The sequence below is a fragment of the Sturnira hondurensis genome, unplaced genomic scaffold, assembly GCF_014824575.4.
Source record: "Sturnira hondurensis isolate 20B ecotype Veracruz unplaced genomic scaffold, ASM1482457v3 Scaffold0025395, whole genome shotgun sequence".
Taxonomy (NCBI): Eukaryota; Metazoa; Chordata; class Mammalia; order Chiroptera; family Phyllostomidae; genus Sturnira; species Sturnira hondurensis.
Window position 1 is genome coordinate 887,774 of NW_028098026.1, and position 22,524 is coordinate 910,297.

The 22,524-nt window shown below is 46.5% G+C and overlaps 1 protein-coding gene across 4 annotated transcripts; it reads right to left on the reverse strand.

Moving 5' to 3' along the window:
- Positions 1–333: 333 nt before the first annotated feature.
- On the reverse strand, positions 334–22,045 carry NPHS1 (NPHS1 adhesion molecule, nephrin). Of its 4 annotated transcripts, none has more exons than XM_037039687.1 (29): positions 21,938–22,045; positions 21,613–21,828; positions 21,414–21,536; positions 21,119–21,247; positions 20,513–20,594; positions 20,025–20,128; positions 19,708–19,835; positions 19,448–19,619; positions 19,103–19,260; positions 18,725–18,869; positions 18,497–18,621; positions 16,889–17,075; positions 16,559–16,688; positions 16,216–16,388; positions 15,630–15,770; positions 15,410–15,550; positions 14,754–14,875; positions 13,748–13,919; positions 13,487–13,643; positions 13,248–13,399; positions 11,654–11,765; positions 11,389–11,570; positions 9,546–9,602; positions 7,734–7,853; positions 7,576–7,600; positions 7,404–7,479; positions 7,196–7,289; positions 7,044–7,099; positions 334–909 (listed from the first exon to the last, which is right to left on the reverse strand). In XM_037039687.1, exons 1-29 carry the CDS (start codon positions 21,954–21,956, stop codon positions 778–780), a joined length of 3,630 nt encoding a protein of 1,209 aa, XP_036895582.1. In that variant the 5' UTR covers positions 21,957–22,045; the 3' UTR covers positions 334–777. The 4 variants fall into 4 exon arrangements, with proteins under 4 accessions (XP_036895582.1, XP_036895584.1, XP_036895583.1 ...); XM_037039686.1 differs by having other exon boundaries at positions 829–909; positions 6,911–7,099; XM_037039689.1 differs by lacking the exons at positions 21,414–21,536; positions 21,613–21,828 and having other exon boundaries at positions 6,984–7,099.
- Between the last annotated feature and the right edge of the window lie 479 nt (positions 22,046–22,524).

A 22,524-nucleotide genomic window follows, 5' to 3' on the forward strand; every position in this document is an offset into this window, starting at 1 on the left:
GGAACCGTCCTGCAACCCAGGCATGTGCCCTGACTGGGAATCGAACCGCGATCGTCTGGTTCACAGGCCCGTGCTCAATCCACTGAGCTACGCCAGCCAGGGCTATGGAACGTCTTTATGACCCCATCAAAAAGCATTCCCCCATTGCCTTTTACAGTCAATTTCCTTTTCACCGCCCCAGACAACCACTGATCTGCTCACCATAGATTAACTTCTCCTATTTTAGAATTTCTGTAAGTGAAATCACACAATATGTATTCTTTTGTGTTTAACTTGTTGTGATAGTCTATTTTATTTTATAGTGTCTATGTTCACATGTGTGTCATAGTTTATACATAATATTTTAGATAACTGGAAAATAATAATAAAACAAGTAGGATACAACAACAGTCCACAAATTTCACTTATTACTAGCTATTTCAGATGTAGTTAAACTCTAAATGAGCTAAGTTCTTAATATATCTTTTCTTATTTCTGAAAAAGCATTAAAACCCTCAGAATAACTTTTTATTGTTAAAATGTCTTTTACAATTTGTTGTGTCCCTTTGGAGAAGTTTAGTTTCTAAAGCTGGCCCAAGGAGGAGGCTGGTTTATACTTTGACACCTGTTGAATCCTTTTTTGTCACTAACACACATATCCCCATGTCCTTTCCTGAAAAAGTCCAGTCCTTTTGTGTCTTTCAGAGCTCATTTAACAAGCTCATCCCAGACTGGAATGAAAAGGACCACCAAAACGTTATATCCTGCAGGTGTAGGAAAAGAGTGTTGAGAAGCCTGTTACACCAGATGTCCTCTCAGCTCAAAGGGTAGAGAATCCATTTCCATGGGGTCCAAGTCTCCTGCTACCTGATCATAGATTCCTTTTGTATTCTCATATTCATCCTCAGGCCAGCGGAGGTCACCGGGGTCCTGTCAGACAAAGGTGGAGTTAGAACCGTAAAGAGATGCCTTGTGAGTCATCTTCACAGCTATAGGGTATACATATTCATACTCATCTTTCCAAAGAAAAAAAGTTTCACCATCAGATTATGGGGATAAATTCCAATATATGAAAAGAATAGAGACTTCTGGCCAAGATGGAGGCATAGGTAGATACACTTTGCCTCCTCGAAAAACCAAAAGAAAGACAACACATTTAAAAACAAAAAAATGTTTTTGTTTTTGTTTCTAACACCTGCCAGAAAATCAAACTGTATAGAAGTCCAACAACCAAGGAGTTAAAGAAGAAATATTCACCCAGAGACTGGTAGGAGGGGTGGAGACAGGCAGCCAGGGCAGAGAGTACTCACAGCAAGTTAGTGACTGGAGAACTGGGCAGGTGAGGTGGTGGCTGGTGGATGGGGTGATTCCACATTTGTGTGCAAATAAACCAGGAAGAACAACTGGGGAGCAAGACAGACTGTGCAACCCAGGGTTCCAGTGCAGGAAAATAAAGCCTCAAAAATCTTTGACTGTTGACTGTAAAAACTATGGAGGTTGTGGCAGCAGGAGAAACTCCCAGTTTCACAGGAGGATTCATTGGAAAGACCCACAGGGTTCTAGAATATAAACAAACCCACCCACCCAGGAATCAGCACTTGATTCCCACGGAGAGCCCAACTTGCTTGTGGGTAGCAAGGGAAGTGACTAAAATCCAGCCAAGAGCCAAGCAAGTGGCATTGTTCCCTTTCAGAGCCCTTCCCCACATACTGCATCATAATGAAGCCAACATGGGTTGCCCCACCCTAGAAATTACCTAAGGCTTTGTCCCTTATAATGTAACAGGCACATCAAGACAAAAAATATAGCCCACATGAAAGAACAGATCAAAGTTCTAAAAATAGAACTAAGTGATGAAGAGATAGCTAACCTACCAGATGCATAGTTCAAAATACTGGTAATCAGGATGCTCATAGAAATGGTTGAGTATGGTCACAAAATAGAGGAAGAAGTGAAGGCTATGCAAAGTGGAATAAGGAAAATGTAAAGGGGACCAACAATGATGAGAAGGAAATTGGGACTCAAATCAATGATTTGGACCAGAAGGAAGAAATAAATAGTCAACCAGAACAGAATGAAGAATCGAGAATTCAAAAACAATGAGGAGAGGCTTAGGAACCCCCAGGACATCTTTAAACATTCCAACATCCTAATTATAGGGGTGCCAGAAGGGGAAGAGGAAGAGCAAGAAATGGAAAACTTATTTGAAAAAATAATGGAGGAGAACTTCCCCAATCTAGCAAAGGAAATAAACTTCCAGGAAGTCTAGGAAGCTTAGTGACTCCCAAAGAAGTTGGGCCCAAGGAAAAACACACCAAGGAACATCCCAATTTTTACCCAACACTACCCAAGATTAAAATAAGGAGAGAATCTTAAAAGCAGCAGGAGGAAAGGAGACAGTTACCTACAAAGGAGTTTCCATAAGACTGTCAGCTGATTTCTCAAAAGAAACCTTACAGTCAAGAAGGGGCTGGAAAGAAGTATTCCAAGCCATGAAAGGCAAGGACCTATATCCAAGATTACTCTATCCAGCAAAGCTGTCATTTAGAATGAAAGGGCAGGTAAAATGCTTCCAAGATAAGGTTAATTTAAAGGAGTTCATCATCACCAAGCCTTTATTATATGAAATGTTAAAGGGACTTATCTAAGAAAAAGAAGATAAAAATATGAACAGTAAAATTATAAACTCAAAACTATCAACATCTGAACTTAAAAAAAAAACATAAACAAAACCAAAAACAAACTAAGCAAACTACTAGAACAAGAACAGAATCAAAGAAATGGAGATCACATGAAGGGTTATCAGTGTGGAGGGGGAAGGAGGAGAATGGGAGAAAATGTACAGGGAATAAGAAGCATAAATGGTAGATACAAAATAGACAGGGGAAGGTTAAGAATGGTATGGGAAATGGAGAAGCCAAAGAAGTTGTATGTATGATCCATGGACATGAACTAATGTGGGGAGATGCTGGTGGAAGGGTGGGGTGCAAGGTGGAAGGAAATAAAGGAGAGGGAAAAGTGGGACAACTGTGATAAAACAATCAATAAAATATATTTTAAGAAAGAAGGGAGTGATTATAATGAACTCTTATCACAACCCCCATGTACCCATTACTTAGCTTCAATAATACCAACTCTCAGTCAGTCTTGATTTATCTAGCTTTATATTTCATCCTCTATCCCCACTAACAGGATTATTTTTAAGCAAGCTCAAGAAATCTCATGAATTTCTGTCAGAAAAAGTATTTAAATGTCAGATATATGAAACTTTTAAAAGTCCATGATGTCAGCTATGGAAATTGTGGAAGTGAGTCATGATTCTGTTAGTCCTATGAATAGCCAAAACATTTCCTTATCAAAAAAGATAATAGTCCTGGCTGGTGTAGCTCAATGGATTGAGCGCGGGCCTGTGAGCACCATGATCACGGTTCGATTCCCAGTCAGGGCACATGCCTGGGTTGCAGGCCAGTTCCCAGCAGGGGACTCACGAGAGGCAACCATACATTGATATTTCTCTCCTCTCCTTCTCTCCTTCCCTTCCCCTCTAAGGATAAATAAATAAAATCTTTTTAAAAAAGAAAGAGAAAAATCTGTGTAGGGTGGTCCTTACTGGGGACATGTCTTGCACTAAGTTTGGGAAAAAATAGTTGTTTCAGGTCAGGAAATTTTACAGCAGATTTACCATGGGCTAAATATGGCCTGCAGCTTGTTTTTGTACTGTCCAAAACATGATAATGTTTTCACATTTTTTTAATTGCAAGGAAAGTATCAAAAGAAGAATAATATTTGTAATATATGACATTCAAATTTCAGTGTTCAAAAAAAGTTTTATTAAAATTTAGCCACATTCATCTGCCTATGTATTGTCTATGGCTGCTTTTACATTACAGTGATAAAGTTTAGTAGTTTTGAAGACAGTATCTCCTGCAAAATATATACTAGAAAGCCCAAAATATCTACTACCTGGTTCTTTTTTTATTTTTAATATATTTTATTGATTACGCTATTACAGTTGTCCCATTCCCCCCTTCATTCCCCTCCACCGTGCACACCCTCTTCCACCCACATTCCCCCCTTTATGTCCACGTGTCTCAAGTTCCTTAGCTACTACATTTCCCATACTACTCTTGCCCTCCCCCTGTCTATTTTCTACCTACCATCTATGCTACTTATTCTCTGTACCTTTCCCCCCTCTCTCCTCCTCTCACTTCCCTGTTGCTAAGCCTCCATGTGATCTGCATTTCTGTGGTTCTGTTCCTGTTCTAGTTGTTCACTTAGTTTGTTTCTGTTTTTGTTTTAGGTGTAGCTGTTAGTAATTGTGAGATTGCTATCATTTTACTATACGTGTTTTTTATTTTCTTTTTCTTAGATAGTCCCTCTAACATTTCATAAAATAAGGGCTTGGTGATGATGAACTCCTTTAAATTAACCTTATCTGGGAAGCATTTTACCTGCCCTTCCATTCTAAATGACAGCTTTGCTGGATAGAGTAATCTTGGGTGTAGATCCTTGCCTTTCAAGACTTGGAATACTTCTTTCCAGCTCCTTCTTGCCTGCAAGCTCTCTTTTGAGAAATCAGCTGACAGTCTGATGGGAACTCCTTTGTAGGTGACTGTCCCCTTATCTCTTGCTGCTTCTAGGATTCTCTGCTTAATTTGTAATGTAATTACAAAATTACATTACATAATTACATTGGGTAATGTAATTATGATGTGCCTTGGTGTGTTTCTCCTTGGGTCCAACTTCTTTGGGACTCTCTGAGCTTCCTGGACTTCCTGGAAGTCTATTTCCTTTGCCAGATTGGGGAAGTTCTTCATTATTTGCTCAAATAACTTTTGCACTTGTTGCTCTTCCTCTTCCCCTTCTGGTACCCTTATAATTCAGACGATGGAATATTTAAAGATGTCCTGGAGGTTCCTAAGCCTCTCCTCGTGTTTTTGAATTATTGTTGTTTTGTTCCTTTCTGTTTGGTTGTTTCTCTTCCTTCTGGTCCAATCCATTGATTTGAGTTCCAGTTTTCTTTACATCACTATTGGTTCCCTGTGCATTTTCCTTTATTTCACTTAGTATAGCCTTCATTTTTCCATATAATTTGTGACCAAATTCAACCAATTCTGTGAGCATCCTGATCACTGATCACCAGTACTTTGAACTGTGCATCTGATAGGCTGACTATCTGTTCATCGCTTAGTTGTATTTACGTACTTGTAGAGCTTTGATGTGTTCTTTTGTTTGGGCCATTTTTTTGGTTTGGTCACACCTGATACATAGTAAGGGGCGGAGCCTTAGGTGCTCACCAGGGTGGGTCAACCCAGTCCCTGGGTATGGACACTGTGTGTGGGGGTGGGGTCCAAGAAGGAACAATGGCGCTTGCTCCACTCTCTGTAGGATCTCAGTCCCCTCTGCTGTTTCCCCCCAAGCAAACTGGGCCTTTCTGGTGCTGATTCCCGGGTAGGTGGGCTTGTGTACATTCTAGAACTCTGTGGGTCTCTCCAATGAACTCTCTTTGTGAGGCTGGGAGTTTCTTCTGCAGCCTCAACCCCCACAGGTGTTTTCAATAGGTGTTTTGAGGCTTTATTCCCATGTGCTAGGGTCCTGGGTTGCTCAGTTTGTCTGGATCCCCAATTTCATCTGGTTTATCATTCTGGATGAATGTGTGTATTTTATCTCCTTGGTTGTCTGACTTCCATACAGTTCAATTTTCTGTCAGTTCTGAGTGTTATTTTGTTTCTAAATAGTTTTGTCCTTATTTTGGTTGTGCGAGGTGGCACAGTGTGTCTACCTATGCCTCCATCTTGGCCGGAAGTCCAACCATTTGGTTCTTTACAGAAAAAATGTGCAGCATGTATCTCTGCTTTAAAGGGCACGTGTGGTTCAGCACCATGGACAACATTTTACACTCCTTATGTCCACCCTGATAGGGAGAACAGTGCCCCATCTGGCACAATGTTAGAGATGGAATTCTTTGGCCCAGGTGTGCCAGTGTTAGCCAAGGCTACACCAAAAGTCAGATAGTCTGCCTCCCTTTCCTTACTGTGGGGCAGTTGGTGGGGGTTAATTGATGATCAAAGTACTTGTCTATTGTTTTTACCTATCCTGCTACTATGTTCATTTCTCTCTGGGCTCTCTGACCCTCTCCCACTCTCAATCCAGTGGCTTGAGTGGGGCTGGTCCTTACTCCCTGATGCCATGAGTGGGCAGTAATCCAGACCTGTCTAATTAGCATATTCCATTCCCTGCCTCAGCAGTTTAGTGATGAGTATGTGACCTGAGCTAGATCAGTGTCAGCATTGGGACTTTGGAACTATTGGAAAAGAGGCATTCTCTTTCTTTGAAGCTTCCCAACTAATAGAATACAAACCTAGATTTTGGGGGGGCATCTTTAAGGAGGAAATTCTTCATCCAGTTGTGTGGATAAAGACAATTCTACACTTTGACTTTTCAATTGAACAAGACAAAAATATTTTCTCTGGGTAATGGAGATGGCTAACTATCTAATAAAATGCATATCTTTTTTCTTCCACAGTAATCTAACTGTAGTGAGGCATATAGCTCCCAACTAGACTACATTTCCCAGCCTCCTTTGCAGTTAGATGTGGCCATGTGACCATGTTTTTGCCAGGGAAATGAGTAGAGTGTGTCATTTCTGGGCCTGAACCACAAGGCAGGATTGTTCCTGCATTACTCTCTTTTTACCCCTTCCATTGGTTGAAACCCCAGTGAAATGGCCCATCCATGCAAACTTGGACAATGTGCTAGGGGATAGCAGAGAACTGCGATGGAAAAAATTGTATTCTGTAATAACCACCTATATTAGGGACACTCACCTCTGAATACTATGAGAGAAAAGTAAATAGACTGTGTTCTTTAGGTTACTGGTTTGTGGCCAGGTCTATAACAAATACCTGGTTTGTTATAGCAGCTAGCTCACCCTAATATACACAGTAGGATGTGGGTTTCTGGCACTGGCCAGGAAAGACTTCTGCAGATACAAATCTCCTCACCAACTGTACTTCATCGTAGAGGGGTCCCCAGGTTCCAGATGCGGTGTTCAGTCTTCCCACCTCATCATATAAGTGCCCAGGAAAGACCATATTCTCCTCTTCAAGACCTGTGAAACCTGAGGTTGGAGTGGAAAGGAGGGATGATCAGGGCACCCAGTCCAGATATCAGGGGTGTCTATGAGTTGGGGAGTTCTGATGTAGTCACAACTCACCTCTGGGACAGGATACCTCCTCCAGTGTTGACGGTAGCTGGGGGATGAAATCCTTCATGGAGTGATAATAGGGCTCCATATCTTTTGTGCTAACCTGTCAAAACCCCCACCCCCCCAGCGGAAAGGTCAATGATTAACCTGAAGCTAACAGAATTTTAATCATTGTCAGTTCCTTGTCAGTGAGACTGTCTGGAGTACCCTCACTCACCGTGGAGCTTCGGTTGTCCAGGTCTTCAGTCCACTGGCTTTCTTCATAGTCATTCCTGATTTGGTCCTCCTTTGAGCTTTGAGGATGGAGGTATTGAGGGCAGTTGGGTATTGATCCTCAGCCCCAAACCTCTTCCCTCAGAGCCTTTCTTATAGAAAATATACCCACTTACTCTGTCTTTGTCTTCTCTGAGATGCCTGGGGGAAGTGGGAAAAAAGGGGTCAGAGACTGCCCCAAGCCCACCTGGCCCTGGGAGACCTTCAACATACAGTGGCCACAGTGCTCCCCATCACCTCTGGACCTCAATCCCAGCAGAATAAGGCTCCTCACCCTCAGCAAGATGCTTCAGTCTCCGCTTCCAGAGGAATACCCCAACACAGGAGGCATTAGAAAGCAGCAGAAGACCCCCAACAGCGAATAGCATAGGCATCAGGGGCAGGTCCGAGAAGCCTGAGGATGAAAGGTAGCCCCCTCAGTAAGCTCAAAACAACTGGCTCTAGGCCCAGAGCAGGGTTCTCTCAGAAAGTCTATCCATGACCAGGGAAAACCCCTCTTCATAGGTCAGGGAAGAAAATTAACAGGGGATTTTATGTCCACCCCTTGCCACCTCAGGGCAGGTAGGCTCCTTTCTCAAGTCAAGCCACTGATAGAGGGTCCTACCTTTGCCTGAGACACATGTAGAAACTCAGGCATGAGTTTCAGCTCCTTAGCTGGGTATTCAGGACCTATGATCTGGCCTCTTCCAATGTCTCCAGCCTTGCCCATCAACCATAGACTTTGGTATTAGACCCTCCAGCCATACAAACTAACCACACTGTTTCCAGAATCACTGAGGCAAACCTACACCCTTAAGCCTTGAAATAGTCAAGTGTCTGTCCTTGAATGTCCTTTCTTCTTGAGTTGCATTCACCCTTCTAACTCCATCTCAAAAAATGACTTCTTTGCACAAACCTACATCCCAGACAACATCTTTGCTATATCCCTGAGACTAAGTGCCTCTAAGTATATGTCAGTTCAGTATTCATTCCCCATCTTTTGCTAACAGCACTCACTTTCCTTTGATAAAACAGCCACTTCCCCACTTTCAGTCTGTATGGCTCTGCAGGACTCATGGAGGACACATGGGCCCAGCCTAGCCAAAAACAGCATTTTCTCATAGTAATTGGTTTAGAGACCAGCGTTTGACCCAAGGTGGATTTTTGCTAGAACATTTTGGATATTCCTCTGCAGACTGCTAAGAAGTAGAATGAAAGCTAGAGGTATATGTGAGACTTCTTTGTACCCTTGATGAAAGAACCTGAGAAGGAAGCCATCACAGAAGAAAGCAAAGTTGAGAGAGGGTGAAAGATAGGTCCTTGGTGAAATTTTCAAGTACCTGAATCCAGCCATACTTAGAATTTTTAATTTCATGAGCCAGTCAATTCCCTTTCTTGCCGTGAACAGCCAAATTTCTGTCATTTGCAAACTTCTTAGGCTCTAAAAGGTGATTGTTTGCGAAATGGTCATAATTTTCTCTCTCTAGTCATACTCCTGAGTAGTCAGTCCCCTTCCACACTGACTTGGAGTTGAGATATGTCACTTGCCTTAGCCACAGAGACAATAGCAAATGTGACAGAATCATAAGCTTGAAAGATGCTTATAAATCATAGCTTGCCCTCTCTTGCTGCTCTTGGGACTCCTGTGACCACCTCCATATGAACAAGCCAAGGAGAGACATGTGGCCCAGCTATCTTCATTGTCCCAATCAAGAGCCATATTGTCAGACATGTGAAGAGGAGGTTATCTTGGACCAACCAGTCCTAGCTGAGATCCCAACTGACTGTAGCCCAGACTCAGAGTTATGAGAAATAATATTGCTATAAGTGCCAATGTTTAGGGTAGTTTGTTATGCAGCAAAAGCCAACTGATACAGGCTCTGCATGGAGCATGAAATCAGCTAATTCTTTCAGAATTAAACTATGTTAAAAAGAGAGGAAATGTGTCATATCCAGGCAATAGGAAGAATGAAGGAAATGGGTTAGGGCCTGCAGAACAGAGCTAAGTCTTCAGGGACTGGGTTCATGAGGCAGAGGAGACATGCTTAGAAACAAGAAAGTTCTAGTCTCAGGGGAGAAAGGGGTTTTCCGGGAATTGAGGACTTGCCTGCAGGCTGCTCTGTGGGCAGCTGGTAGTCAGGATCTTCAGGAGACTGGTCTAGATCTGGGGAGTGGATAAGAAATTGTGAATTAACATTAAAAATCTAGGACAAACCTTAAATACTTCTCAGTCTTTTATTAAGCTTTGCATCTCATTCTGAGACTCATGAAAACTAGTTTACGGCTTCTCAGACATAATTCAAGAAGAGCTGTAAATTGCTGATAAAAATGGAAATACTATTAATAGTCATTCTAATATCTATAATAATAATAATGACATGTTGATGAGTGCTTTATAGTATGCAAGTGTTTTTTAACCTGAATTGTCAATTTTTCAGGTTAACTTAAAAAGGTGCTTGCTCTCAGAATCCCTTCATGGAGGTATAAGTTCCAGAGCAAGGGAGGTGAGTGCAATATTTTATGCTTTAGTTCTTAAAGGGAAGGCTCAGATCCGGGGGGAGCAGGGAGAGAAGGGAATATTGTTGAGATGAGGAAGTGTCCTTACTTCCATGGGTAAAAGGCTGCTCTGCCAGAAAAGGAAAGACAAAAAGAGGGTGCTTTCATGGGACGAAGTTAATAAAAGTGAGCAGGGGGCATTTCTTAAAAATTAGTATTTACATAGCACTTACTTTGTACAGAGCTCTGTTCTGAGCACTTTAGATATATGAATTCATTTAATCCTCACAAATGCCTGAGCTAGACCTTACATTTACAAAAATAAGGCACACCTTATTTTTTAGAAACTGTGGCTCATGGAAGTTTAACTGAGGCTCAGAGAGGTAAAGTAATTGGCCTGAGGTCTCATGACTAGGATTCAGCAGAGCTGGAACTTCAACCCAGACTTGTCTGAAGGCTCTGTGTGATTATAGCCACTACACTATTGATTGGCCTGTCAGACGCAAAATGCTCTCAGTTGTATTTAAAGAACTTGTCCATTTCATCAAAGATGACAAATTTATTAGGCTAAATTTGTTCATAATACTTCCTTATTATCCCCTTAATGTAATGTCTCCTCCTTCACTCCTGATATTGTTTAACTTGTGTCTTCTCTCTTTTTTGCCTTAACTCTGTAAATGTTATTGATCCTTGAAAAGGAATGACTTTTTGTTTCCTTAATTTTTCCCTAGTTTTTCTGTTTCTGAATTCACCAATTTCTATTCTTACTTTTGTTATTTCCTTCCTCCTATTTCCTTTGTGTTTAACTTGCTCTTCTTTTTCCAGTTTCTTAAGCTGGAAACTCTCAGTGTCAATTTGAGGCCTTTTAAAGAAAAAAACCTAAGCTCTTACTGGTGTGGCCCAGTTGGCTGTTATTCTGCAAAGCAATGGTTGCTTGTTCCATTTTGGTCAGGGCACATGACTGGGTTGCAGGGTTGGTCTCTGGCTGGGGCACACACAAGACACAACCAATAGATGTTCCTCTCTTATGTTGCTGTTTATCTCTCTCTCTCTCTCTCTGTCTCTCTCTCTCTAAAATAAATAAAATCTCATTAAAAATCTAATGTGAGCATTTAATACTATAAATTTTCTGCTAAGCACTGCTTTAGCTGTCCCCATAATTTTTATGTTTTCATTTTTATTTAATTCAAACTCTTTTTTAAATTTCCTTGTATCGTTCATTGCATTCAGACGGTGTATTTTGGTGAATAAAACCTAGTCTCTGGAGATCATCTGCCTGGGTTTCGGTCTCATCTCTACCTCCTTCCAGCTGTGTGACCTTGGACAACATGTTCGGTCTCTGTGAGCCTCAGTTTCTTCATCTGTAAAAGGGGTATACTAGTACTGACTTCACTGTAGCACCTTTTAAGTCCTCTGAGGAACTCTGCAACCTGCCCAAGACTATCCCTTCCCACCTGGGGTGGTTACAGAGATATGGGATCCTTTGTCTGCTAGTCCACTGTCCCCCAGGGCATTACTGGCCAGCAGCCAGACCCTGTATCGTGTAGAAGGCTGCAGTCCAGTCAGTGTGAAGGTGGTGGCCTGGGGTGGTAGGACATCCATGTAGAGGAACCCCGGGGTCTCCAGAGCCTCATACCTGCATGAGAAGGAGCTCAGTCACTCAAGGGGGTGCCCCAGCCTTGTTGGCTGCCACCCTTTCCTGCCTTAATAGGGACCCACCTGATTCGGAATGTCTGTGGCAAACCCCCGTCAAAGCCAGGCTTCCACTCCAGCCCCACTGAGTATGGGGTCATGCTCACGACCTTTATCCCAGATGGAGGATCAGGGCGGCCTTTAAGGAAAAGGATGGGAAAAGTAGTCAGAGGATACAAAGGGGTTCTGGCAGATTCTTTCCAGATTGTTCCTGAGAATGATTTTAAATGTCAATTCTTTTTTTTAAAATGTCAATTCTTATTATTCATGGTGGTTATGTTCAATAAAGTTATTGTGAACACTGAATTAGCAAATACCAAACCATTGCTTCTAGGGGAAATGCAGAGTTAGGTTTCTAAGATTCTAGTCACAACATTTGTATGACATTACCACTACATGATCTTGTTTCATGTGCTTTTCTGTCGAAAAACTCCTTATTTAGTATATCTTGTTGATTTACTAACATTTAAGTCATAGTCAACAGCTCTAACTCATGTCTGGATGAAGCTTTTCCAACAGAGGCATTTTCTCCATATGGCACATCACAGCCTTCCTGCACTTAGGAACACCAGACAGCATTTCAGCACTATGCTTGGAGGCCATTTAAAATAACAAAACCACACGCCCTGGCTGGTGTAGCTCAGTGGATTGAGCACGGGCCTGCGAACCACACGATCGCGGTTCGATTCCCAGTCAGGGCACATGCCAGGGTTGCAGGCCAGTTCCCAGCAGGGGACTCACGAGAGAAGCAACCCTACATTGATATTTCTCTCCTTCTCTCCTTCCCTTCCCCTCTAAAGATAAAGAAATAAAATCTTTTAAAAAATAACAAAACCACAGACAAACAGCACAAAATATATGTACAAAATAGACCTCAAAAAGGACACTTATTTACACATAAGAGCTGAAACAAGAAGGAAGAATGTGGTTTTCTTCCTGGGCTGAGAATGTGCTCATCCGGTGACTCACACTTCTCACCCATTCTGTACATGTGCCTGAATGACTAGATCATCAACCATACTTCACATATGTATTCATTCTTGAAGTATATTTTTGTGCTTATCTCACATCCATTTCATTAATTTCTTCTGGTTACAGAACTCTGAGTAGCCACTGGAGAAACATTTGCCCACATCTTCAGTCCACATGCTTCTTACAGAAGAGGCTCTGCTCTTTCCCTGACCACATGTTTGGTTCAGGGCTGGGAGCCAATAGAGCCAATAAATCTTAATTCTAGCACTTTCATACCACTGCTAGGAGGAGATAAAATTCAATTTTCCCCAGGAAGTCCAACAGCCCACTATGAGAAGCCTTAGAATAAAGCCAACACACAAAAAGCTAACCTGATAGACAGAGTTCTGATGACAACGAAACCTAGATTCAGTGACTCCTGAAATCTATTTTTAAGTTACTTGAGCCAGTAAGTTCCCCTTCCTTTTTTCATTTGTTGTGAGTTCCCCTGCAGCCTCCATTAGAATTTCTAGGCCAGGCAAAAACTCCATCCTTACTCATAAACACTTCTAAGGTTTCAGGAACACTGCCAGTAGGTAGCCAACTAGAGACTTGGGGCTTAAACCAGGGAACGCCCTCCCCAAACCCTCCAAGCCCCCTCCCACCATACTGATGCTGACGAGTTGAATGTTGGTATGGTCTGAGCCAAGGAGGTTCGTGGCTATGCATGTGAAGAGGGCATAATCCTGGGCTGCAGAAACGTTGGCAATTGTCAGAAGACTGCTATGGACTCCACCCTGGTGGTATGTGTGCTCTGTGTACCTGGAAAAGAGGTGTGGCAATGATTCAGGGAGGGGGACTGGGACTCGGGGAACAGAGGTGGTGACTGGTGGCTGGGCCTGGGCTCACCTGGGATCCTGGAGATCCAGAGGGACCCCATTTTTAGTCCAAGTGAAGACAACGTTGGGTACCCCTCGAGCACGACAGTGGAGTGTGGCAGAAGTGGTGCTGTCTCCAGCAGCAGCCACCTTAGTTAGAGGAGTGGGGTGTTCTACCTGGGGAGCAACTGGGAGGGCACTAGGAGGTCAGCATGAGGTATTTGGAAGAACATGAGAATTGTAGATTTACTGGCAAGACTCCAACCCAGGGGTATGTATGTGTGTTACTCACATCTGACGACAAGACGGACCAGCCCTCGGGCTGGAGGTGCCACCCCATTGTCTACGATGCACTGGTAAGCACCTGCCTGAGCCAGCTGGGCATGGTGAATCCGAAGACGCCCTGTGGATCCCTTTGACAGCTGCTCCATGTCATCCAGGCTCCAGTCGTCCTTTTCTTCTCCCTGGGTGTCCAAGGCTCAGGGCGATGGCCCTCAGTCTTGCCCCAGTTCCATTATCCCCCGAAATGGGTCCCTTATGTAGCCTCATTCTCCTAGCCACAATCACCCCTTATAGAGCTAGCAAAACCAAAATTCTCCCTGTCATCCATCCATCCACTTATCCAACCATTCTTTCATGAAGCCATTTATTGACATATCTGTTCATCTATTTAACCATCCACCTATTAATCTACTTATCTACCCATCCATCTACCTCTCTCTCCATCCATCCATTCATTCATTCATTCATCCATTTATTCAACCAACCATTTTTCTTTCTTATACCCATTCATCTATTTGCCCTTTCATCCTTCTATCCTTCTGCCCTAACCATTCATACATGCACACATTCATGAGTACGTGCATCTGTTTATTGATTCATCCATCTTTTTATCTCTCCATCCATTCATCCATAATCCATCCGTTTACTTTCTAATCTAATTAATTTATCTACTCATTTCTCTCATTCAATCACCCATCTAGCCATTCATGGCTATTTATCTTCATTCACTTGTCCATTTGTTTATCTAATAATTATTCCATCTACTCATTCATTCATCTACCTATTCATCTACCCATTTACCTATCAATCTGCACATCTATCCACCGGCCCACCTACTCACCTGGTTATCTATCCATTCATCCATCCATTCATCTGCCATTCAACAGTTAGTTCTTGGGGAATGCCCTGACAAGTATATAGAGTCATATAGATGTGACCCTCTGTCTCAAAGAGTTGATAGGTAGGAAACCACATTGCCCAGCCCCACCTCCACTTATCCAATGTTGTATCCTCACCAGTCTCTCCCAGTTGAACATCCCTGGAAGGATGGGCTTGGCATCAACAGTACAGACTATGTCTACAGAACCCCCAATATTCACCTCAGTTGGGTCCTGGAGAGCTCGGATGGTGGGAGCATCTGGGGGAAGAGACAGGGGCTTGAGAAAGGCACTTGGACCAGACAGGCCATGGTGGGAGAGGATCCCAGGCGGGTGAGATATCTTAGAGGTGTCCAGGGAAGTTATGGGCATGACCGTCTGCCCTTTATGGGGAACATATGGAGCACTTGGAGTAGTTCTCAGGCTTAGTGAGGCTGTCCCTATCCTTTACTCTGCTTCTGTGGTGACAAGGCCAGGTGGACTTCCAGAATTGTTTGGAGGTGGGACTTGCACAATGAACTCGATGGGAGTAACTCCCATGTAGGTGGGTCCCCTGTCTGGGCAGATTCCACATAGGAGCATCCTAGCAGGCAGTAGAGACAAAGTGGGTCGGGTTTCATTATAGCTGGGGCTCCCAGAGTGAGAGGCTTCCAGGACAGGTGAATATCGCTGGGTGGGCAGAGCTACCACAGTAAGGAGACTCCACAGCTGGCAAGGTTCCTGGGTGGATATGGTTTCCATGGTGGGTGGGGCTCCCAGAGCTGCCTAGTTTCCTAGGGTGATGAGGGGCTCACAGTGTACATCCAGCCGCACTAGAGCTTCAGCAGTGCCCTCTGAGTTCTGGCAGTGCAGCTGATAGAGGCCATCATCAGCACGGGTCACATTCCACAGCTGCAGAGCTCCACTGGATAGGATGCGATGCCGGGGCCCGCCAGCTAGGGGAGGTCAAGGTGAGGAGCTTACCAGACCTCCCTTTCCAAAGATCTGCACCCCTCTCCATGCCCTTTCCCGCACCTGGGCTGAGGCGGTAGCCACGGAAGGTCCAGTTGAAGGCCTCTGGGGCTGGGTTGGCGGACACCGAGACGGGCAGCAGTGCTTCACCCTGCTCCACTGCAGTCACCACAAGAACCTGCTCCCCGAGGAACTCTGGAGGGTCTGGGAAGGGGCGTCATTGGGAGTCAAGATTGGTGTTAAGGTTGGGAATGGGGACGAATTGGAGATCAGGCACAGGTACATCTAGAGTGAAAATCCAGGTTGCAACTAGATTCAAGGTTATGGGCAAGGAACAACTAAGTAAAGAATTGAGTTTGGAGGTTAAGTTCAGGATGGTGGTTAGGACCCAGTTTAGGAAAGGGGTAGAGGCCTGAGTCAGGTTAAGGATGGAGAGAGTGTTCAGAATGAGTCATGATCAGGGGTTAGGATAGAGGACAAAGGCAAGATGGGGTTTGGGCAAGATAGGAGTTGGTGCAAGGCTGGGTCAGGATAAAGTTCAGGAAAGTTTTAAGGTTTAGGATGGAGGTCAAGGACAGGGTCAAGGTGAAGACCCGAATGATACAGGGTCAGGAGGGAATCAAGAGGGGTTCCCGGCCACGGCACATACACAGCACGTGGAGTCGGTAGAAGGCGCTGACAGTTTCCCGGAGCCCGGTGCTGTGGGCACGACATGTCACACGGTGGCCGTGGTCCCCAGATGATATTCTCAGAAGGACACTTCTGGTGGCAGCAGAACCTTTGAATGGAGCGCTCCGGGGTGGCAAGGTTATGCCTTCCAGCCTGCGGACAGGGCAGGGGGTGGTGGGATCATGTCACAGCTGGCACTGGGGCAGGAGCAGAGCCAGAAGTGGGTTGGAAACTGGGCGGGACAGCAGGCAGGGTGGGGCGGGACTCAGAGGGTAAGTGGGCAAGGCCAGAACAAGGGTCGGGGGTGGCTACTCCACTCTCACTTCTCTCCTTCCTTGTCCCAGGACAAATTGACGGGAGGGTTGCTGCTAACGCTGACACAGGTCAAGTTCAAGGCATCCCCAGGGCGCAGTACTGACACGTTGGCCAAGATGGTCAAGTTCGTTGGGGGAACTTCGAGAACATGTCAGAAGAGTAAGGTTCGGAGGTGAAGAAGAGATCCACGCCTTGACCCCAGGCCCGGCCCAACCCCGGGTCCCCTGACTGCGCGCCCCTCCTGGTTCTGCAGCACCCACTGTTCCCGCCACCGGCACTGGCTCAGGTACCAGCCTCCGCCAAGCCCGCCCGCTCCCCCGGGTCATTCCAGCCCTCACACTGCACCACAAGCTGCATGGACGCGCTGAGATGGCCCGCCTTGCACGTGAATTTGGCTTGGTTGTCCGACGGACTCGTGACCAGCACCAGCTCACGCGAGACGATGCTGCCCGACTTCTCCAGATTTCCTAGCTGCACGCGCCGCGGCTCCTGAGGCAGCCGCGGCTCAGTCACCGGGCGCGAGTCCTGAGGGTCGAGACTGACTTGAGGACCGTGGGTAGCCTTGCCTTCCCCTCGATTGGGTTGGCAGCCACCAGCCCAAGATAAAGCCTTTGTGTGATGAGGAAAAGACGCCCCCTTCCGCGGGGACCTTGCTAGGGCGGAGGAAGAGGTTGGACTTGGCCATTATTCCCAACTCAGAATCTCTCCCGCCTAACCTGGACCCCCTCAACCCTGCTGGTTTGCTCTCGGATCCGTCTGTCCTCCAGTTCCACGCCTCCCCTCTGCTCTGCAGAGGCCTGAGATGGTTGGTGCCCTCTGCTGACCCCCAGGTCCATGTCTCAAAATCCATTCCAGTTACATTTACCGAATACCAAACTCCAGGAAACTCCCTCGGAATTCCCAAGGCTTCCCAAGAATTCCTTCGTTTTTTCCAATCCTTAGGGGTTTTTTTAAATTAAAATTCTCACTTGCCCCAAAGATTTCATTTGATCATTCCCTTAATTCACATGTGGCAAACACAAGGCCTGTGGGCCGAATCCTGCCCTCCACCTGGTTTTATCTAGCTCGGCACCTTGCTTCTACCCAGCTGCAGTGCCGAGCTCCTTGCCCCCAGTTAAGGAGCAGTTACATGTATACAGTCCTGAAATCACATTTGGCCCTTTGAAGGCAACCGTGAGGCTGATGTGGCCCCTGGTGAAAATGAGTTTGACACTCCTGCCTTAATTCAATTGTCTTTTCACAGATTTCTGAATCCTTTCCCAATATTTTCTCATTAATCTTTTACTAGAACCCTTTTTCAGGCTCAAAGTTTTGGCATTTTCCCAGAATTCCATCCAATTACAGTGGCTTCCATTTCATCTTGATAATTTCTACTTTCTCTCCCAGAATTTTCACTAGCTCCCCAACTTCCCAAGATCTGTCCAGAATTCTGTCAGAATTTCTTTGAATTTTACCGGAATTTTGTTTACTTACCTCCAAATCAATTTCAATAAGAAGTCAATTTAATACTAATTAATGAACTTTCAATGCTCTGTGTAATTACTAGTCTTTCCCCAAATTTCTAGTCTTTGCCTGTCATTGTCTTTGTTCCTGGAATTCTCAGTCTTTCCCTAAAATTTCCACTATTTCACCTGGATTCTAAGATTTCAGCAGAATTTCATTTAATGAAATTGTCTTTTCTCTAGAATTCCCAATTGTGATTTCCAGAATTTCTTTAATTTAAAGGAATTAAGCTAAGATTCTCACTGATTTTCCAGGATTTTCCTAGGATTCCACTTAATTCTTATGGCATTTGCGTCTTTTCCAATTCTTGGACAAAACTTGAAACCCTTAGTATTTTTTTTATTCAGGTTTTTCTAAGATTTCTGAAGACTCTGCAGGAGAGACAGGGCTTCAGCATTTCCCCCACATTCTTGGCCATTCTACAGCCCTTGCTTGGCACTGACCTTGTACCAGGTGAGGGAGGGGTCTGGGTTGCCTCCAATAGCCAAACACACCAGCCTCACCCGGGTCCCAGCCCGGAACAGCTGCCCTTCTGGGGGCCCCTCGATCCACAGTTTCTGGGCAGGATCTGTGGGGAGAGACAGAAAGAGTGACTCTCCTCTCTGGGTTGAAGACTGAGGGTGGGGTTATTAAGGCAGGGGATACCCCTCAGGGGGAGGACAGGGCCTCACATTTCACACTCAGGGTTAGTGACTTTTTGAAGGTCTCCTTGGTGAAGGCCTCACTAAAGGCCTCACAGGTGAGGGTCAAACCGTTGTCCTCCCGTCGTACCAGGAACGTCAGGTTGGACATGGAGACGTAGCCACCATGAAGGCCCTGGCAGGAGAGACCTTCAGGCTAGGGACTAGAGCACCCTCATCCATGGACCAGAGGCCACTTCATGCCCCAGCAGGGACGCATGAGGCCTTCCCACCCCCTCCTCTGTCAAAGCCAGGATGTCCAGGTCCCAGTCCATGACCCCCAACAACCAAGGCATTTTCTCTCAGATCTAAGAGCCATGCCTTCAACTCCCTCCTCCCTCACACCCAGGAGCCTGGCCCCTGCCTCACATCCATGACGGTGTCCTCTGTGGGCAGCAACTGCCGCCAGCCCAGCCACCATCGCAGCAGGACCCGTGGGCGACTGGACTTGGTAATGCAGGACAGCGTCACATTCTTGTTCTCAGATTGGGATGCAGATCCCAGGATAGTAATGGCACTGGGGGGAACTGAGAGATAACGGGCAGAGGAGAGACACTAAGCTGGGCTGGATGCCACACAGACCAGCCCAGATAGACGGGGAACCTGGGGACAGACGGTGAGGTATTTTGCATTAGACAGGCAGGATTTGGGGGCACAGACAGATGGCTCTCTGGTACATGGACTGACAGGTGGGCAGCTGGTACCAAGACTCACAGGTCACCTGTAGTGTGATCCCACGTTCCTGGATCCCTTCAGATACGCTGTTGTGGGCCTCACAGCTGAGCCTCGTCCCATGGTCTTCCGGCCGCACGATCATCACTAGCATGCTTCTGGCCACTGCCTGAGCATGCTCTGTGCCCCACGCTGTGGGCATGGGCTGGCCATTCTGGAGAGAGTAACAGGCCTGGACCATCTCAGGGCCAGCTCTCAGCCCCCACCCCTCTCCCCACCCTCATGTATGCTTCTGTCTTCACCTTCAGCCACTGCAGTGTGGCTGGTGGATTTCCTCCTCGGGCCGTGCACTGCAGCTCCAAGCTCTGCCCTGCCCGCACGTGCCCCTCGTCCAGGCCTGGCCACTCAATCACAGGGGGGCCTGGGGGGACTGGAGAGCAGGAGTCCCTCAGCGGGTCTGGGGAGCCCATCCATTCTTTTCAGGCTCTACAGTATGCCTTTGAACCCTCATGTTTCTTTTTGAGAACCAGAACCATTTATAATCCCTGTGCACCCCCAGGACCCCCAATTCCCCCATCCCTGTCCCCAGTGCCCACAGCTCCCTCAGTTTCCCACTTACACAGAACATTCATGGTGACTGAGGCCTTGATAGGGGTGTCCAAAGCTGGGCTGGACCCCTCACAGACCAGTAACTGCCCATTATCCGAGCTCTGTGGTGTTACTCTGGGTGGGAAGTTGGGGTTCTAGAGTCAGAGTTATTATTGGAAATTTGGAGAGTTAGGGAGAGGAAGTCCCCACCTCTGGTCTAAGTCTCCATGCTGATTTCTTCTAGGATCTGGAGTTCCATGGAAAGGATGCGGGGGATTAGGAATGAGAATTGTGGTCCCAGGGCCCCATGCATGGCCAAAATCTTCATACTTGATACTCTGGAACTGGGGTTCCCAGGAAGAAGTTTCGGATTGTCAGGGTGGAGACAATGTCAGAGTGAAGTCAGGGACCCTGATAGTCATACCTAACCGAAGTTTCATGCTTGAATCCCTGGAATATGGGGTGTTCATGAAGAAATTTGGGGGTCAGGCTGAAGTTAGGGCATCCCAACTCCCATACCTTGCTGTGGCCTCTGTGGTGAAGAGTTTCTCCCAGGACCCTTCGTTCACATTAGCGGTAATGTCGGAAATTATTTGTCCACCTTGGGGTAACAAGAGGACAGAAGGGATGCCAGGTTTTCCCCAAGGTAGAACCTGGGGATCGTGGCCTAGAAGTCATCAGGATGGGTATACTGCCCCCTCCCGCCTGGCTCTGGGAGGAAAGTACTAGCCCTGTTCCCTCCACACATTCCGGTTCCCCCGAATCCCAGAGCACTCAGAGCTGGTTCCTGGGCTTCTCGCCTCCCCTCCCATCCTTGCTAGGTATATCGCCCACACTCCTTGCTCAGTTTCTCATTTTTGCACTGACGATGACACACATCTCTTTCTGGAGCCGCAGCCCACATGACTGAGCCCCAGACCAGTGCTCCTGTGATCTCCTTGGTGCATCTCCCTGGATGCTTCGCCATCCACCAGACCCCTTGCTGGCATCAACATCTCCCCAAGCCTGTGTCTTCATCTCAGGAATGTCATATTTTCTGAGGCCCCTAGGAGGGCATGGGGCAAGGATACCCCCCTACCAACGCCAGGGGTCTCACGCTGCTCCCAGCAGTTCGTCCACACTCACTTTGAAGGAAGGTGATGTCCGGTGCTGGCTTGGCATCCCCAGATATACAGCTGACCTCGTACTTCTGCCCAGCTACCCATGTGACTGTGCTCCCTGCCTCAGGGGTCATCTGAAGCATCTTGGGGGGCACTGGTGAGAAAGGGTCTGGAGTAAGTGGTCACTACTGACAAGGATATGAGGACTTCATTGCTTACGAAATGAGTTCTGCACCCTAGATCTTAGGAAGGAGAGGCTAGCAGCTTGGATTCCTAGGTCCTGTGGTAGGTAGGAGAGGGCCAGACGGATAGACTCATACCCAGAATGGAGAGGATAACTCTGGGGGACACGAGCTCCAGCCCTGTCTCTGAGCGGCTGACCTGGCACTCATACTCTGCATCGTCACTGAGGTCACATGCTTCAATGTGCAGGTGGAATTCACCTGCAGATAGGACTGAAGGTCAGGGCCACTGTCAGCTTCTCCTGGTGGCTCAGGGGCTCAGGGTCTGACACCTTACCTTTATTAGGGTCTCCTGCCAGGTGGTACCGTGGGAAGCCAGGGATCCTAGGATCAGGGCCTAGGAGTAGTCCATCTTTGGCCCATTGCACTGTGCTGCCAGGGGCACTGACCCCACACAGAAGCTCGGCAGCAGCCCCCTCCACCACTGTCAAGTTTTCAGGCAGAGCCCAGAAACCTCTGGAGGTTGAGGCAGGAATCTGCAACTGGGCCAGGCCTGGGGATACAGAAAAGTCAGCAGGAGAGGGCAGAGGGTCTGTCTGGAGAATGTGAGTGGGAAATGAGGGTCTCTTAACACTAGGTCACAAAGCCACAATCCCACTCACCTGTGGTCAGCAACCCCATGAAGAGCAGGGGAGCCCGGACGAGGATCCGCGGGGTCGTTCCATGTCGTCTGTCTCTGGCTTCTACAACCCCCACTGCGTGTCTCCTGCATCTGCCTGTGGCTTTCTCTCTATGGGGGTCCTTCTCCCCATGTTTCTGTCTCTTGCTTTTTTCTTTGTCTCTCTTTTGCCATCTGTCTCTGATTTTTTCTCCTCCCATGAGTCTGTGTTTCCCTCTCTCTTTCCCTTTCTGTCTTTCTTTCTCCCTCCCTGCCCCAAGTCCCTGCCACTCTCCCTCCTCCTGTCTTTCTATCTCTTTCTCCCTAAGGCAGAAGCTCTTTCTCTGAGTTTCTCTCTCCCTCCCCATAAGTCTCTATTTGTCTTTCTTCTCTCCCGCCACCCTAACCCCTACTTTCCTCTCACCACTCACAGGCCCCTCAGAGTCCCTGAGGCCCCATGAGCCAAGGAGAGGCGATGAAGTCAATGAAGTCAGTGGCAGAGCTGAGTCTCATTCGGGGACCTAGTCTGATCTTGTCTTTCCACTACTACCTCCCTAGTCTGCCTCTAGAATCTCCAGCTGCAGGCATCTG

Coding starts and splice junctions, on each gene's coding strand:
- NPHS1 (XM_037039687.1), bottom strand. Junction 19,620..19,707: donor CCACACTGCAGTGGCTGAAG/GTGAAGACAGAA, acceptor TACTCTCTCCAG/AATGGCCAGCCCATGCCCAC. Junction 910..7,043: donor CTGGGCACTTATATGATGAG/GTGGGAAGACTG, acceptor TTTGTCTGACAG/GACCCCGGTGACCTCCGCTG.